We start from the raw sequence: 13,097 nt of genomic DNA on the forward strand, positions 1-13,097 counted from the left end.
GATCCCTCGGGATCCGGGAAGAAGATGATACGTGCTCGCGGACGGTAGTTGGCGGCGTTCGGTCGCGTAATGTGAAATTTTTCAAGCGTTCCAGTCAGCGGCCGACGGCCGACCCGAACCGACCCGCCGCGGCTCGGCGCGGCGCGGCGCGGCTCGGCTCGGCGCTGATGGTCCCGATGCAGGAGTCATGGTTCAGAGGTCCGATGCGGGTCTTCCGCACACATCCATATTAAGTGGCTCACTTTCACGCACGCGGCCGGACACTGAAACGAGCTCTGAAACGAACGGACACAGTGCCGCTCGTTCCCGACGTCGTCGTCGTCGTCGCCGCGCGCGCGACACGGCCCTGATCCCGGTCTGACCGCTGCAAAAATATCGCACTTCTCAACCTCGATCTTCTTACGCAGAACGCTATTCCCGCCGACCGTTTTTCTCTCCTCTTCTTGTCGACCCGCGCTTCTTTCGTCGCGAAGTTTCTCCTGAATTATGGAGCGGCCGCGTGAACTTTTGTCGGCCAGATATCTGCGTTGTCAGTGCATCCATCGAGAGTTTTCTTGTCGCAGCGTCGAAAAAATTTGTTTTGCACGACGTATGATGCTGCGGATATGCCGTAGGTTTTGCCGATGGTTTCATACGGATCCGGAGAATATGTATCGATAGCTGTCGTCGCGTGTTCTTTGTGTCTCGTGTGTTTTATGGAATTAATTTGTCGCTGACGTTCGAGTTGGTTGTTCAGCGGAGCTGTCTTTTCGTCACGCTCGCTGGCTTGTTTTTCCAAACCAGATATAAATTTGTAGAGCGCGTTCGTTGAACGAAATACACGGGAGAATCTCTTTACGTCGCCAATTTGTTTGCGATCTTGTATCAGGTCTTGTTAATCTTTGATAAACGCGAACTAAAACAACGCATCACCGATCTCGTTTCTTCTCCACAATTGTCGTCTCTGACCGTCGTAGGCGACTTTACCGAATCCAACGCGATGCCTAGAAAAAACCGTGCAAAGACCCGAGCACGTGCAAAGAGCTCGAGAAAAGCTTCGGAAGCTTCGTAATCGAACTCGAAAGCATAGAAGTCACGAATCAAAAATAAAGCTGAAACGGCGTATCTAGCATTTCGTTTTATCTCGACGCTGTCGTTCGGCGACATCGCAGGTCACTCCACCAAATCGAAGCATGCGATCGAACGGTACAGAAAAGCGACCGCAGTCCGCGTCAACTATGGTGCACGACGCAACGAAAGCCGAATAAAGGCGGCCGGACGAACCAAAACCGAAACCGCAGGGAGTTGAAATAAAAAGTTTCGCGAGCTAGAACGACGGCTGTTGCGGCGTTTAAAAGATAGGGAGCGGGGCGTGCGGGGAACATGTGAGCGCAGAAGAAGAAGAAGAAGAAGACGAAGGAGAAGAGAGAGAGCAGACTGAGAAGAAGGGAGCAAGAGAGAGACAGAGAGAGCGAGAGAGAGAGGGAGGGAGAGAGATGGAGCAGGAGGCAGCGAGCAGGGAGGGAAAGCGGCGCGGCGCGGCGGATCGGGCCGGGTCGGAGGGATCGAGAGGGTCAGGGGTCACGGGTCGTACGGCATAGCCCTGACCTTCGACCTTATTCCCTTCCAGCTCTTCCCAAGACCCCGCGCAGGCCCCTACCAGTTGTACCTAGAACTCGGCTCTGCCTCGCGTTCGACTCCGGCTTCGAGTCTCTCGACGTCGACTCGTCGTCGACCCGTCGTCTTCTCGCGCGTCGTCGCCGACGAACCACGGAAACGAAAGAATCGGCTTTCCCGCGGCGCGTTCACCTCGTTTCCGGTGAAAACTCGGGGGTGGAGACACGGGACTTCCGGTGTTCGCGGAGCCTTGACACAGTTTCGGCGTCGGATCCGCCGCGACCGCGAATGCACCGGTGAACGTTCGCCGCGCACACGCGTGCGTCTGCCTACGTGTACGTGCACGTCTCTCTCTCTCTCGATTCTCGGCTCTCGACGCGCCGCGGCTCTCTTCGTGTGCGACACAAGTGCACCGAGTGCATCTGGTGCAGACGCATGCACCGCAGCCGCGCAGTGCAGCCTCGTGACACGGTGTAACGACGCATCGATTTGATCTTTACAACGGTCCCCGGGTGCCGGCCGGCCACACCGATGTAACCCTCTCGTCGTTGTCATCGTTCTCGTTGTCGTCGTCGTCGACGTCGTCGTTGCTGCTGTTGTTGCTCCTGTGCAGAGCCTGCGCTTCCTACGTGCCACGGACGCGACCGATTCGCATCGAGACCGTGACAATCGGCTCGACAGAATCCAGAGATAGAGCTAGTGGCAGGAATTAGGCGATTTATTTCAGCAGATTCGTGGAATTTCGAGATTTTTCTTCAGCAATGTAAATGCTGAAATTATTCTCGAAATTGATTGAACGTTGTCGCGAGCTGAGAACTGTTTGAACAAGAGGAAAGTACGAGAAATCGTGCGTATTCGACAAAGTTAATTACGCTTGTACTTCATTTCTGCCACGAGAGGAGCTCGGTGAATTTGTCCGAATTTCGGACGAGTTATTTCGTTTCGGAAGGCGTATAGAAGGCTTTGAAAGCGTATAGAGAATGCGTGTGCGGCACTTAAAAGAACAATGGTCGTGCGAACGTATTAATATTTCATCGTACTTCAATTATACCGATCATTTACTCGTATCGTATATCCGATTAGTTTTGTCACGCGTGTACGCGATGGAAACGCATAAAAATACGCGCGGTCTATTAATAGATAGAGCGCGGTTTGTCGCGCGAATATACACCCGATCGGGAGAATCTGAATTCGAGAAGAAGCTGCTTCTACGGGATAAAAAATCTGACGAAACGTTTTGTACTCGACGTGCCACGTTTTGGCAGATTAAAGCTGACACGAGCGTGGAAAGCACGCGAAGCGATTAGAAATGTCGCAAGGGCCGCGGAACGCGCGCGTTCGTAGAAAAATGAATCGCGGAGATTCCAGACGAGAGGAACAGGGAAAAAATGACGCCGGTGAAAAGGCTCGGAGACGTGGAAGCAATTTGTCTGAATAAAAGCTTCAAGCGGAACGATACACCGGCCGGCGAAACCGATTTCTTTCTTAATGGAAGCCACGGTTACGTACGGCCGCGCGATAAAGCGGCTTTACTGCCGATATCCGGAATAATTTATTGTCATTACATTCATCATGGTGACTGTAATGCGCGACACTCGCGTTCCGAGAGAAAGCACTGCATCTGGAGTAATGTTACTAGGTACTAACGCCGATTTACGAGCGACATTTGCCCATGCGTTTAACGGACGCCGTCGACAAGAGATAATTTCACCACAGATAATAGACTATCTCTCTCTCTCTCATCGGGGGGAAAAATCTACCCTTGCGCATTAAACGCTGCAAGAAACTCGCCGATGCGCGTACGAAAACGACAAAATTATTTATCCGATTTTTCACACTGTTCGCAGATTTATAGAGTCGCATTTCGACGAGACTTAAATGATTATTATTTCAAAGGCTCTTTCCGTTTATGCTCCATTTTTAATGATCTCTGTCTCATTCGAAGCAGGCTAAAATTATCGTTACCGTTTAGCAAGAAGCGAAACTGTATTGTTTTAAAAATCGAGAGTTGAACAGGGTTCGCCTGAAACGTTTCCAGAAGCTACAGCGCGTTCTAATTAAACAAGAAAGTATATAAAATCAATGCAGATTAGACATGTATCAAAGTCGCGAACGGCTCCAATATTCATATCGAAAATAAATTTACATCGGCCATTAGCCACGTCGTATTTAAAATCAATTTACATTAACCATTTAACCGGCTCATATTTAAAATCAATTTACGCGAACGATTCGCATAGATCAAAGTTCCGAGCGTCGGAACCAGCTGCCAATAGATCCCCGTCGATTTTCTCGGCTATCGATCACGACGTCGCCTCGTATTTCGAACATATTCCCGATAATTCATCTCGACTTCGCACGTTATTTCGCCGATCCGCGCGCATTAAAATGTAAAACACGGGGCTCGATTTACCCGGATAATCGCGTCGCGTCGCGTCGTTCGATGCTGGCCACCGCATAATCTTTTCGCAGCCCGGCCGCGGATTAATTACGGGAGCGAAACGACGGTATCGCGTAATCGTAAATAAAACGAAGCCGATGGGCAATCGAGGGGACCGTTCAGGCCCATGATTAATACTGTTATCCCTTGAGCAACGAGCGGCCGTTTGGCGGTTTATAAACTGATCCTAGATAAACGCCGTTTCCGATCCGAAAGTGCTTCATTATTGTGTCGTGCTCGGCGCACGGCGTAATCCGTTTCATGTTTTACCCAGGGCCCAGATGAATCCGATTCCATTCTCAGGTGTTCCCATCGGCGTCCGCGTCGTCGTTTTAGGTGCGAGCCGGTTGACGGACGATATAATTAAACCGGCGAAAATCAAAGAAACCGAGCGATATGATTGGCGTTGCTCGCGAATTTTTTCCCCAGAAATCTTGCCGTTCAACTTTCCTTCTCGCGAGAGAAGCTCCGGCTCGCTCTCCGGGTGCGATTTTGTTCGCGTTTTCATGCTTGCTTTTTATACGACGGAAATTAGCGTCGCGTTTAGGCCCGGCCAGACGCAAAAACGCGATACAGGAAATTGGTTTTTTTAGGGGACAAGTGCTTCGATAGGCGATAATGATACAGCCACCTTGTTGTGAAAGCTATCGCTTCATTTAGAACGATCTCGTGCACGCTCTTCGCCTGCTCATAATTTGTTCGATCTATCACCGCGATCCTTTGCAGCCTCATTATTTTACGAATACAATTACGATGCTTGAAATTGTTGCTCCAAGAAGGAATGTCGCTAACGTATAAATTATACGCCGATATATTACACAGCTATCAAAAAATTAAAATACCGACCAACGTTTTAAAGTATCACAATAATTTATACGTAAGTACGGTCAATTTCTAAAATCGTTTCCCTTCGCAAGATATCAACCTCTAGCAGACGATGGTATCGATGGATCCAAAACGATAGCAATAAATGAGTACGCGAATAAAAATTGTACACGTTAGAACTATGAACGCGTCAGAAACGCATAAACGCGACCGCGACTAAGCAACGAGTAATAAAGCGAGGCACGTGACTCAAAATCACCCGGCCGGTCCTTCGAAATAAATAAAAGCGTTGCTGGCTCGACAAACATTTATGGGAGGACATTTTGAGGGAGATCGCTGCGGCGATTCGCGCTGATTTAACGCCGGCGTAGTCCTGTTAATTGTGTCGCATTTCGCAACAATAACTGAAATTTGTCGGACAGGAGAGCGCGCGGCTGGCCGGTCGTCGCTCGGGCAATGAGACAAGAAACATAGCCGGGAGTATGGCAGAGTGAATCGTCACGTTGATCAGCAGAGAGGAGAGCCCGAGCCGTGTCTCTCGATGTCCGTCGTGTGGGTGTGCTAGGTGCGTAGGTATATTGTAGGTTACGCGTGGCTCGTGAACGACCTTAGACTATGGTTCGTTAGGGATCGTCCTCCTCGTCTACTTCGGCGAAGATGACCCGGCGTGGGCGCGGGCCACGCGTCGCTAATTACGGGCAATCAGCCGCGGCTCTATGCAGATCCGGTCTCCAAAGGGCAGTCGGAGAAAGTGATTAGAGGATCGGTTACGTTGCTTCATCGACGGGATTTTCTGCGGCGAGACGCGCCGGTGGTCTTATTGAACGCTCGAATCGATCAGGCTTCTTCGAAGCGTTTCTTTCGCCTCGCAGAATTTGTTACCGCCGCGAATTCGATCGTTCTATATCGTTTAACCCTTTCACGGGCGCGATACGAATCACCAAAACAATTGGAACGTTCGCTTGCCATAATTTTATCGTACAGCGATACAGGTGTTATTCGCTTTCCTGTTATTTTTCATTTTTCATCCCTCGAGATTAGGGGTGGAAGTAGTCTATATATAGATGGCGGCGCACTTCAACGGTGGGAATATTTAACCATGGTGTCCATTTGCGCACTAAAAGTGGGTGGGAAGCTTAATTTCCCAGTACCTATGAAAGGCACCGAAAGGCCATCTGAATTGCTTGTAAAAAAATGTTGGTTCAGCAATATTTACACATTTTTCCAATATTTTTTGTTACTCTATGTATCCTGTACTCGTTGAGTCATGCACGCGCGGAATCTCCGCGGTCTAAAAAGTTGCGGAGTGGCAGAGAAGAATTTCCTTTCAATATTTAACCGAGATAACATTGCGATTAAAAATATGCACTTTGTCGTGTCACATAATCCCATCTGATCTTCGATTTAAATATATTAATATTCATTCTTCGCGTATCAGTCGATATTTCTTCTGTTGCACGAGCATGCATAAAGCATGAAAGGTCAGCGTCGCGATCGATCTGTTCTTTTGTGTCGTTCAAGATTATTCTTAATAGAAAGATTTCAAGCTCGCCGAGGAAAAAGGCAATTTTGCGCAAGGACGAACGATCGCCGAGGTTTACCGCGCGCGCCGAATTCGTCGCGCGGAGTGTTATTTTTACTGTTGGCGAGAAAAAATTTGGGTCGATCGGTGTAAAATCATTCGAACCAGTTATCTCGGTCCCACGGGCTTAACGACACTTCTTCCGAACGGTTCATTTCACTCTTCGGTGATTCACTTTGGATAGGCGCTCGATCGGCTCGAGCGAACGGATTTTCTGGAGAACAAAATTTTATCACCGTTTATTCTTCTTCGAGACACGATAATTAGACTGTCGCTTCAATTAATCCTTTGCGCTCGAAGCCATTTTAACCGTAAATCTAAAATAATTCTTCCGATTTATAGTATCTCCATTTTATATGACAAAGTGCATTTTATGCATACGAAATTGAGTCTCGCGATGACTCGTATAACAGTTAAACTTTTAACAATTTTGGAAATCTAAACTTTGATAATATAAAAATGATTTTGGGACGTGAATTAAGAATTCTAGTGGTGTCTCAGAGTCACCACTCGAGTGCAAAGGGTTAAGTCTTTGTGTAACGCACGGAACGATATTGTAACATCATATAATTAAAATAATATATTTGTGTACACAAAAAAATAGTTCCAAAGTTTATGCGTTATATTACGTGCCATGAAACTGCTGCATCGTGCTGAGAATCGAGCCTAATTCAAATTAGTTCTTTTTGGTGTAGCAAAGTATACGCCACTAAGTCCTCGAGTCGAAAATCGACAGAAAAATTCCAGTCCACCGAAGTTGGAGGAATTTCGTGCTGCTCTGCCCCTAGGTCCGGATAAAGTTGCGAGCGCATTAGATCGCCGGTGTACGATTCTCATGACATTTCTTCGAGAGCGGCAGTAACGATAGAGGAAGAAAGTTCTTGTGTACCGTTCCGGAGAAAGTTCGAATCAGAGCTCACGTTCGTAGTTCTGGTTTTATCGAGGTGGCCCCTACCAACACCGCCTCTCGAACCTCCACCAACTCCTCGAGGTCCGCCCACAACGCGTGCTCCTTCGTTCCCTTCGCTCCATCCCCGCGTACTCCCACGCCACGTGCTCGTCCTTCTTGCCTCGATGTTTCTTTTAGTCCACCAGGAAACCACGCATCCTCCATCCATCACGAGCATCTTCATTCATGACTTCTTCCTCTGATGAACCTCCTTCAGCCGTGTACAGAACCGTTCGAAATTAATGTCGCACAAATTTTTCAAACGTACGATTCGGCTTCGCGATCTCGCTTGCGCTATCTCAGAGACGCAAGCTCCGAAACGAAGCTGCGACATCTTCGAAGACGGTATACGAAGCGGTTCTAAATCAACGTCGCATAATTTTGCAGATGTTTTAGAATTTGATCGCACGGTTTTCCACGAGAGGATGCACCGTAATATCGTCGAATTTTTAGGAAATTTGTCCATCGATGTCAAATATTCTCCCAAAGCATGACAATCTTCAAAGACATTCTATTCGCTGAAATGGATTTGTTCGAGCAAAATAGTTCGTCGAATGGTTCGTCTCCGGTTGCAATTGAAAAGTGCTGATAATGCATCTTTAGAACATCGGTTACGCAAGCAAGAGCATTTCGAGCAGAGCACTTTTCAGCGGCATTTTGCAAATATGGCAGGCTTTTTCTGCTAGCCTAATTCGCGAAGCAGCAGCAGCAGCGGCGGCGGCGGCGGTAGCTTTTTATCAATTTCCAGGAACTGTAATTAACCCATTCGAGTCACGGTTCGACAGACGCGAATCGATTTACCCTAGAAACCCGCGATTCATTGTTGTACGTTCCGCGGAGCAGCCGAGATTCTTTTGCCCGCTTTCGGAAAGCTGTTTACCGGCTATTTTGCATGAGTTCTTTCGAAATTCCACGGTTTTTCTCGCGCCGCCAGAACTGTTACGTTACGCCTCCGTAACCGCGCAGGCTTCTGAGTCATAGTTTAAAGGATAAAGAGTGATCGACGCGGTGATCCGGCGATTTATTTCTTCATGGTCAAGTGATATAGAGAAATGTGGGAACAGTTTGTTTCACGCTTCGGGCAGCCCGGCCGACAGGACATTTTTGCGAGGAAACGCGGTTCGGGAACGTTCCTTTATGCGCTTTCTACTTTCTATGCGCACCTTGTTATTCAATTTCCATCGGGCCGGTCCTAAAAATTCTATCGATCCGCGCGGATTTACGTAAGATCGCTGAGACGATCGTTAACCCATTACTTCCGACGTTCTCGGCTTAAAAATTCGATGGATTCGAACAGATTGGTACAAATGATACAAAAATTGGTACAAAAAGATGCAACGTTGAACAATCTTCTCTAGTTTTATTTACGATATTATATTACATTATCTAGTTATTTCTTAACAAAAGTAGTCGGCGTTCCGCAGAAAATTGCGACAATCACGTAAGAATTACGTCGCGTAGAATCGAGCAACGGATCGATCGTATTGCACAGCCGATGCAAACGCACGAAATGCACTGTTCAAATTCTACTAACCCACTAACGTCTCGAGAAAGTTCAACGTTGATTCGAGCCAATTTGACTCTATCCGAGAGTGTTTTTCGAGCTCGGGCGATTCTGAGCGAGACTGACCGGCAGGGCGATCGTTGCGATCCGACCGCAGGGTTCCCGAAAAAAAGCGGAATCGGATCCGATAGATCGACCACGGGGATACGAGGGGTCATTACGGGCGATCGCTCGCTAACGCGAAAAACAGTAGTCCGTTCTGCATGCGGGGAAACGACGACACGCCTCGTCTGCGAGGCAAACAGGCCGGTGCGCGCGGTGCACAAAAGCTGTGCACGGGGCTGTATCGGCAGGATCGCGCGAAAATAGTACGGTTACGACGTGTTTTATGATCCTCTCCGCGCGGGTAAGTGCGCGTTCCTTTCTAGCGGCAAAGTGGCAAAACCATCCTGATAAAGGAACAGAGAGCCGTAGGAAACCGCCAATGGTACCTGCGATCCGAGCACCGTGGCGCAAGGGAACGCGGAGGGAAATCCGCGGCGACGGTTTTTCGTTTCGGTCCGCCTTTTTCTGCCTTTTTGCAGCCGGGCACCGGCTGCTCTCGGCCGCGCCTAGCATAGAGATAGTTCCATCTCGGGGCGTTATAAAACAGTAATCTATGGTCTCCACGGCGCACGGACAGAGGTCGAGAACGGCCGGAATCCTGGCCGGCTTTCCACCGTGGCTCGCGATTATCCCGAGCTATTCGAGGAACAGCAGCTTCGAAGAAGTCGCGAGGCCGTCTCGAACAGTAGCCGATGCGATCGTTTCGATCGGGTTGCTTCTTTGACAAGAAATGTCGTTCCGCTCGCTCGCGCTCGAAAATGTGCACACGTTTCTTATTCGTAGATCTTTTCGCGAAATAATAATCATCGGTTGGAAGGTGCCGTGCGCACCCTCCTGATCCTTCCGAAAGCATTTCTCGCGAGCTTGGACGGATTTTATACCAAAAGAATTGATTCGATTCAAATTCGAAGGAAGTTATTACGATTACTCTATTGTTTACAGCCGCCGACTCGGTAGAACTGAAAAGATTGACATCTGCAAAGAATTCTTAACAGCTGTACAGTAACAAATGAACCTAATGCTAGATCATAGTTCCACTTCAAGCTGAGTAATAATCCCAGCTTTTATAAATCGTAAAGAAAAAGTGTACGTGTTCGAACGTCGGGACACTGTGAATATTGTTTACGTAAACGTAGTGAACTAGTGACAGTGGAAGTTGGATCTTTGACATTAATCGACCCGCGGTACAATATAAAGATACATTAATGATACTGGAACATCGAACGAAGGAAGACTATAAAATGTTCAGTCTCGACTGGGGTTTCCATTTTCTGCCCGAAGAGTACGAAGGTGAGTTTATCTTATTTGTTCTTGCGTCTCTGCACAATTTCCATTTACTATCTTCATTATTAATCACTGGACCGCGGATCTGCTCATCCGCGTACGCGCCAATCCGCCTGGTATTATTTCACAACCGGATTTAAATAAAATGTTTCTCCACCGCGAGAGGTTTAATTAAACGACGAATAAATTCACGACTTTATTGAATTATGTTGAGGTTATTATTATTGTAGATAAGATACCCATGGAATACTTTCTTCATTACCTTCGATATTAATAGCTAGGCTTCGGATGTTTCGACGTCTCTTCGCATATTCAGGTAATATTATCTTATAACCAGGCTCGAATATAAACGCAGCCTTCCTCTGCGCGGAAGATTTTACGATCGATACCAATTGTAAGCAAGACGATCGGCGTAGATTAGCATTTGTTGTTGTTGTTGTTTTTTTTAATACGTTTCTGCAAAAATGCAACGTTTTTAATACACTAACGTGTTCGTATCTCTCTGGCAACATGTAAATGATTCTTCGCTATCTTAACATCGTACCTTTTATTGAGTTATATCAAATCTACCCTTATATAGTATAAGCACTCGCTTCGTATGCAAATGCATACATGTATAACGGCTTCGTGCTTATGCGCGCGTGAACATTATCTCTTAAAATATTATAGCTACTAGAAGAAAATGGTTCTACCATTCCTCACAGGTGCATGTTATCATAATTATTCGCATATGTAATTCAATATATTTTCATTAACGGCAAAGGCGTATGCGCGAACTGAACGAACGAGTATGCAAACAAGTTATTATTATAACAATGCGTACTTTTTTTTTAAGTAGAACATTTTACATCGATTCGGGCCGACTCGTCGTTAGCCTCCGAATTATTAAAAAGGTATTCCAATAATTTCTAATAATTCTAATAATTCTAATAATTTCTAATAGTTCTAATAATTCTAATAATTTCAAATAATAATTCTCTGCACCGATTGGCAAGACGCAGGTGACCACATCTATTGTTCCGGTATCGTTCGTCGGTATTCAGAATAGACTTTTCATATAGTGCTAATCGTCCCATTTATGACTCGATACGTCGGCCGACGAACGACCGCGGACGTTGAAACACGGAGAAAACGAGTAATCAGGCAGTTTCATAGGTGCTGTGCTCGCACCGAGCAGCCTCATGCTGCGAGCTTGCTGTACCGCGGGGTTTCAATACTCCCGAACACAAGGATAAAGAAACAGTATTCGCGAGCCGATGGAAAGCATGGTAGCAGTGGTCCCGCTGCGAAGTTTTCTCGTTTCCAACGTTTTGACGTGCCCCGACATACCGAGTTGTCTGGAATAATGCATAGTCCTACTCAGAGACCAATTAAATCGTGCCTGAACGAGAGCTCCTTCGTTACAGACTCTACTGATTTAATCGATGTAGAATACCGCTGCTGCATTGGTACACTACAATATAACCGCTCGAAAGGACGGTAAACAGCTCGCAGTCGAAGAAACTACTTTCGAAGGACTTAATTGTGCAAATATTTGTCTCGTCGATGCGCACAGAATCTCTCGCTTAATTAATTATTCGATCTCTATTGTTCCCGACGACCTCTCGTTAGTCTCGAATCCAGACTGTCTATTGTCGGCCGTGTCGAGGAAGATCCTATCAGGCGTATATTATGTATGTTAAGTGGATTACTTTTATATCCACTTCCTACAACGATTTATTGATTTTTAATTACCGACGACGATATTATTCTTGCGAGAACTTCCTCCTCGATTGCATACGCGCTATAGTTCATTCGAATGGTCTGCGCGTGCAGGCCATTTTTTAAAAATAGAGAATAGAATATTTTTCACAGATGGTGCAGCAATTCCACCCTAATCAGCGCTCGGATTGCCCACGAAAATGGACAATTTGGGAAGAGGCTCGTTTTCATAGTTGTTGAGAATCGGCGACTATTAACCCTTTTCACTCGAAGCCATTTCAACTGTAAATCTAAATTAATTTTTCTGACTTATGGTATTTCCATTTTATTAGTATTTAGTTGGACTTTTAACAACTTTTTACGTCTAGACTTTTATAATATAAAAATTCTCTTGGAACGTGATGTAACAATTTTAATGGTGCGCCAGAGTCACCACTCGAGTGCAATCGTGTCTCCCATTCCCAAATTGTCCATTTTTCCGTACAATCCGAGCGTCAATTAGGGAGAATTGACCGTGGTTCCCACACGATAGTCGACAGTCCGGCTTCGTCCCCTTGATTTATCAACGTGGTTCTAATCAAGAGAGTATTCGCGCGCGACAGGACGCGCGACCAGGGAAGCTGTATTAGTTAACCTTGTCAGATGGGTAGGTAGCTACCTTCTATCCGGCCGTGCATGCTAAGTAGGTGCTTCGTGGGTGGTGCTCCCGACTACCACCTACAGTTGCACTCGCGGAGCACGTGGTATTCGAGGATCGATCGATCGATACGCGTTCCATCCCCGAGTGATTGGAATTGCTACCCCCACTCGCGCGTTCCAGATTGTCGGATACGACGGCTGTACGCGAGAAACCACCTCCAATTTCGATCCTCCGCTCGCCAGGTGCATCGTTTTCTCCGCCGAGCACCCGTTTCTTTGCCCGTTCGCACATCGTCGTTTATTCGTCGGTATGTTTGCCTTTAATCATTCATTATCTCCCATCGTTCTCGATCGATCCGCCTGTTTACCCTCCTTTGTTCCTCGTTTTGCTCAATCGTTAGGTGCATCTTTTTTTCGAGACATAAACTGTACATGTGCAAACATGAAATTTGAATTCATTGATGTATTGATT

At 46.9% G+C, this 13,097-nt stretch overlaps 1 protein-coding gene across 6 annotated transcripts in view; it reads left to right on the forward strand.

Annotated features, from left to right (window-relative positions):
• The first annotated feature begins 1,678 nt into the window (after window positions 1–1,678).
• LOC117218845 (uncharacterized) overlaps window positions 1,679–13,097 on the forward strand; it is a 220,613-nt gene continuing 209,194 nt past the window's right edge. The window contains exons 1-2 of one of the 6 annotated variants that reach the window (XM_033467532.2): window positions 1,679–2,443; window positions 9,944–10,291. In XM_033467532.2, coding sequence (XP_033323423.2) covers window positions 10,207–10,291 — 85 coding nt within the window. In that variant the 5' untranslated portion in view covers window positions 1,679–2,443; window positions 9,944–10,206. The remainder of the gene's footprint in view (window positions 2,444–9,943; window positions 10,292–13,097) is intronic. The other 5 variants (XM_033467534.2, XM_033467535.2, XM_076521055.1 and 2 more) reach the window with 5 other exon arrangements.

The sequence above is a fragment of the Megalopta genalis genome, chromosome 4 (assembly GCF_051020955.1).
Source record: "Megalopta genalis isolate 19385.01 chromosome 4, iyMegGena1_principal, whole genome shotgun sequence".
NCBI classification, from domain to species: Eukaryota; Metazoa; Arthropoda; class Insecta; order Hymenoptera; family Halictidae; genus Megalopta; species Megalopta genalis.